The sequence below is a fragment of the Cyprinus carpio genome, chromosome B7 (genome assembly GCF_018340385.1).
Source record: "Cyprinus carpio isolate SPL01 chromosome B7, ASM1834038v1, whole genome shotgun sequence".
In the NCBI taxonomy this organism is placed as follows: Eukaryota; Metazoa; Chordata; class Actinopteri; order Cypriniformes; family Cyprinidae; genus Cyprinus; species Cyprinus carpio.
This window is the reverse complement of record NC_056603.1, coordinates 30,152,346-30,157,701: the sequence shown is the minus strand read 5'-3', so window position 1 is coordinate 30,157,701 and position 5,356 is coordinate 30,152,346. Positions and strand designations below refer to the sequence as shown.

At 40.4% G+C, this 5,356-nt stretch overlaps 1 protein-coding gene across 1 annotated transcript; it reads right to left on the bottom strand.

The window, feature by feature from the left end:
* Nucleotides 1-4,909, bottom strand: LOC109066734 (membrane progesterone receptor epsilon-like). The gene has a single exon (XM_019083760.2). It carries the CDS (start codon nt 3,544-3,546, stop codon nt 2,434-2,436), a length of 1,113 nt encoding a protein of 370 aa, XP_018939305.1. The 5' UTR covers nt 3,547-4,909; the 3' UTR covers nt 1-2,433.
* Between the last annotated feature and the right edge of the window lie 447 nt (nt 4,910-5,356).

Here is a 5,356-nt window from a genome sequence, read left to right as displayed (position 1 = left end):
TTTACCATTTAAATTTATTGATCTAGTATTCATCTTTTGATACAGATGAAATAGATAGAAATAGAAGCATTACAATAACTCTATATATTAATAGCCACTAAACTGACAAGTCTTCTTGTTTAATGTTCAAGCCTATATCTTAATAAATAAGATATATTAGCATGATCTACTTAAGTAAACCATGATTTTAACTCACACTACAGCAGTGGGCATACAGCATAGTTTCCAGTGCATTAAGACTATAACCTGTCTTCTCCCCTGAGAACTACAACTGTTCTAGACAAACTGTTCTAGAACTAGAATTTCTAATCAAGCCATTTTAAACACAGTTTTTAAATATTCATATTTTGGCATTTTCTCCAGAGCGAACATATTTGATACAGGTTTAGTCTCTTGTACATTTGATCTGTAGAGTATAACTATATGTCTTTTTACAGGTGTGAGGTGTTAGCATAAGGTGAGGAATATGACCGCACAAAGTTGTCAGACCTGCACAATGGCAAACAAATGTCACAAGCAGCCCAACAATGCTCGTCAAAATTGCTGAAACCTTTCGGTTCTAAAAAAAACCCAGTTCAATCTATTAAAGCAGGATAAAATGAGGGTCCCTATCAAGATCACAGACTAGTGCAGAAACATTAGGTCATTTATGTGCAAATAATAATTCTGTCTAGACTAGTGCAACACAGTGTAATGTAACAAATGCTTTATCTCATTATAGAATAGAGACAGTATTAAGTATGAGGCTTTAAAAACTCAAGTTATTACTGAATAAATGAATCCCTGTGAATGATGAAATACAATAAAAACTGAAAAAAAAAATCAATAAAAATGCTATAATATATCCTCACACCTATTGCAACTATTCGGCCTGCTTGACTTTGAAATTGGAGGACAGAACAACAGAGACATAACATCTTTTTTGACAGCCACAATATCTGATTCAACAATAACCTCAATTTGTCATTCACAGCAACAGAAAGACGTGTTCACACAGAAATTCACAAATATTGTTAAACCACACCAAACTCTCAGACTAAATAACCTGTATGTTTTGTCAACAGGTGTTTCACTAAAGCACTTAACACACTCTCTTATAAGAGCACCATTTACTGAAAGTATCTGACTGGATGAAAGAAAATTCAACTACCCAGCAGAAAGACCAGTGACAACTGTATACAGTACAATTAAAGCTGAATACAGCCAACTAGTAGCACTTTCTAGACTGGCACCTGATCAAAGTTATTAATTTACCACAGATATTTTTGTGTAGCCCATGACTACAGTTAACCTGTGTCTTCAAAACTGGCCTTTACAGTAAAAACAGTACTTGGTGATATGTTTTTCAACAATATGGCTTCGTTTTTCTCCTTTCAGTCTCACCACCAAGGCCTTCAACCAAATGTCAAGTCATAGAGAAGCGTATACAATCAATAGCAATGCATAGTTACAGTAGATTATGATAAAGCATTTCAACTGAAACATACGGTTACTACCTGTGCTTCCACACATTAATTAAGGTCTATAATTGAAAGTATTGATAGTGAAATGTAAGGGTCATAAAACAATGAAGGGTGTAGTTTAGCACTGCAGTGACGTAAACTCCACCCCTCTCATTTCCCTTTGCTTCAACCACTTTGGCTGAAGCTATTTGTGTTTGTGTGCACTTCCTGTTTAAAGGGTTTGTTAAAAGAGGGAGGAAATGTGAGTGGGCGGATGAGAGAAAAAGCCAGACAGCGATAGATAGACTGAGAAAGACGATTTCAAAGATGAAGAGTGTTACTATATAAGGTGTCCTAGTAAAAGCTCAATAATGCGTCATTTTAAACCCTTCTCGAGTGAAAATTATGAGAACTTTCTGGAACCAAAAAGTAAGTTCATATATAGAGCCCCTGGGGAGCAAATGTGGCAGAGTCAGATTGCTGATTACAGGGCAGCAAGGACTTTGACGCCCCCCGACAGCAAAAAAACAGCCTCCCTTCCAAAGTCCTTACAATGAAACCAGCTAAAAAATTCACAATTTTTGTCAAATAATGCCTACTGTATGGCCATATCAAAAGGTATAGTTCACCCAAAAAATTAAAATTGTCCTCATTTACTTTCTTTCTTCTGTGGAACGCAAAAAACTTAAAATATGATCCTCGATTCAGAATATACCAGTAGTCATATGGATTATGTTACCTTTATGTCCTTATTAGAGCTTGAAAGTTTTGGGTCCCATTAAAAAAAAAATCAATTATCTTGTGCTTTGCAAAAGAAAGAAAGCCATATGAGTTTTTAGACAACATGAGGGTGAGTAAACAATCACAATTCCCATTTTTGGGTGACTGATCCCTTTTAAAATGATTGAAATGACAGAGTTCATACTGCAGAAATCATTAAAACATTGTCCAAAACAAGAACTTTAAACCTGACCAGCATACAGTGTCTCTCCTAATGTCTCTTTAGCTTTTTTTGCTCTGGTGCGTAGATTTGATACGCCTGCCAACCAAAACAGGCTATAATGCATGCTATGCACCCCTGCAGGAGCAACATGACCCCATAGGTGGACCAGAGTGTTGGTCCAGGGAGCCTAGGTGGCATTGCAGGTGATAGTACCAAAGTTGGGTTGAGAAGCACGGCCTGCATCTCTACTTTGATCATTTGCAGCTCATCCAGGATCGACAGGAAGGTGCAGCAATGGAACCACTGATGGCTGTGACCCCAGATATCAAAGTTCCCTGGAGAAAATCTTTCTGGGATCTTACTGATATTGAAGAGGGCAGACACCAGCAGCCAAAAGCAATGGCGGTAGAAGAAGACAGCCATGGTGGAGAACAGATGAGGGGAGGAGGATGACGGCGAGCTCACGGAGAGACGGTAGAAGACAGGAGTGGAGGAGAGGAAAAACGGAAGGAGGAAGACAAGGGTGCGGACAGCATAGCGGTACTTCCGCCAGCACTGTCTGGTGTTACAGCAGGTGATGACGCATATGATAGCGACCAGACAGGAGGATGGGATGTAGAGGCTTTCAAAGAACAGCTGGAAGTGAGTGGGAGAAGATGCAGAGGGCCAAGCCTCATCATCGGCGTTTAGGCTCTTCCTTTGGGTAGAATTCGGTCCCCCGAATTCAATCTCTATTCCTGCTTGAGGATGGATGTAGTAGTAATATGCCAGTGAAGAACCCACTGTATACGCACTAATAGTCCCATAGTCCACAAAGAAACAGATTTCACGAATGATGAGTGACATGGAGTTGAGAAGATGAGCCAGGCTGCTGGCTAGCAGCAGGTACAACACCCCCAGGAAGTAATTCCAGAAAGGGTAGAAAAAAGGACTGCTAGGTTCAGGCACTCCTTCCCACGTGAAAACCTCCACAAAGTGAAAGGCAAACACAAAAATGGGGAGGAAATGTGTCCAGAAGTTTCCGGTCTCATTGGTGGGACGAAAAGCAGAGTATAGGCACTGCCGTAGGCTGCAGTTGGGGAAACGATAACCAGACAAAATGAAGTTCTCAGTCACTCTCGGTGGAACGTCAGTGTGACGTAGTAATGGAAGTGACCACATGATTGGACCGACCAAAAGACGAATTCACTGATTAGCAAGAAAAATATCTCCTGAGCTTAGAAACATTGTTGAATTACAGTACATTTATTAAACTGATAACATAGCTAGCACTACGAAGTTGAAGGTAGTTGTTAAATAACTAGTATTGCTTACAGAACGCTTGACTGTTGAACTGTATGACATCACAGAGGCAAAACTGTCATTTTAATAATCCTTTAGAAGCATTTATGGAGTTCATGTGCAGATTTCAGCAGGCAAAGGCAAATCCCATGGCTCAATACAAATCCCAGCAGCATGTGCTGAAATGACTGGATTTAGCAGAAATAAACAATCCTGCTGTTGCAAGTGCAAAGGTCAATGGCTTCAGGGTCCCTTTTTTCCGTTAGCTCAAGTCTTTTCGTTTTAAAACTATGAACAATTAAAAAACGATCGCCGAGGCTGCTTCTCTACCACTGTTCAATTCTTCCAAGTGAACGATCCGGCCGTGACGTTCATGTCACCTGAGATTCACACGACTTCGGTCACACTTATGAGCAAACAGTGAGCTTGTTTTTTCAGTGCTGACGGTCTCGTTTGCTTCTCACTGCGGCTGCATCTCTCCTGCATTAAAGCTTTTGAAAGTAGGTCATGTGGGACACCGTCGCACACCGGCCGGTCTCTTTAAACGAGCGTCACCCCTCAGTGTATTATTCATGCTCCACCGTGCATAATTAATCGGCCAGATTATCGCGTGCTGTCTCATATGAAGATGCACTAATGGATATTATTTTAGACGATCTCAACAACAGCCGTTTCGTGCAGTCTCACGGCGGTGTTTTACCTCAGAACGGGAACAGAGAACATTTCTCACCATTCAGCTGTCTGTGTGGCGGCTAATTCCTCTATTTTCGCCCATGTTAAATGCAGTAGTGCTGGTTTAAGCGTCTCTTCGCTCGACATTCGCATTACGGTGCTGTGTGATCCGGCACGAGCTCTTATCCAGGAAGGAGATTTTTCATTTCTGTTCGACAGCACTTCTAAATAAACAGCCAACCGGCGTCTAGTCCCTTTATCATTAGATTGCCCTTGACTTCCTGCACAAATGCCGGCTGTGAGGTGCTGTAGGACGGTCTGTCGCTCTCTTGTCCGGACGTTACTTAATCAGGATAAAAGCGTCCGTGTTGCCAGCTCCGGCAAAGCAGCGCAGCACTGTAACGTGATGTGTGTGTTTGTAGTCATAAGAGCTGTAGTTTCTTTAAGTGTGCAACAAATTCTCCGTCAGCAGCCAGTGTCTCTCTTTATCTGTCTCTCTTTCTCACACAGACACTTATGTAGGCTCTATCTTTCTCCCCCACGCGCTAGGCAAAACACTCGCCGAGGGCTACGGCATTTACAGCTTCTGACTCATGACTGATTTCAATAGAATGTTACAGGTCTTATTTTGCCGCAAAGTTAATATACTTTACAGTATGTCAAATGATAGTTTTGTATTTTAGGGAAAGCATTTTTCTTTTAAACTTAAAAAAATTGTTCAAGTTGGCCAAGCCACAGACAAAATTATGTTAAACTACTTCATATTTTGTATAACTATGATACATTGTAGCTGTAAATTGATATACATCTCCTAAGTAGCCTACTATAGAAAAACTATATTGCTATAGCTGCTTTGTGTTTTAAAAGTGGCTCAGATCGCAAACGAAAACTTGTTTACACATGTGCAACAATATCCGTTCTGTGTCACATGAGTAAAAAATTAAGATTTGTTACAATGTAAACAAAGCCTTATTTACACAATACAGTGCTAGCTGAAGTTTCTCACTCTGTCTTTAAT

Excerpts from the sequence above, each read along its gene's own strand:
- LOC109066734 (XM_019083760.2), bottom strand. The coding sequence starts at position 3,546 with ATGTGGTCACTTCCATTACTACGTCACACTGACGTTCCACCGAGAGTG.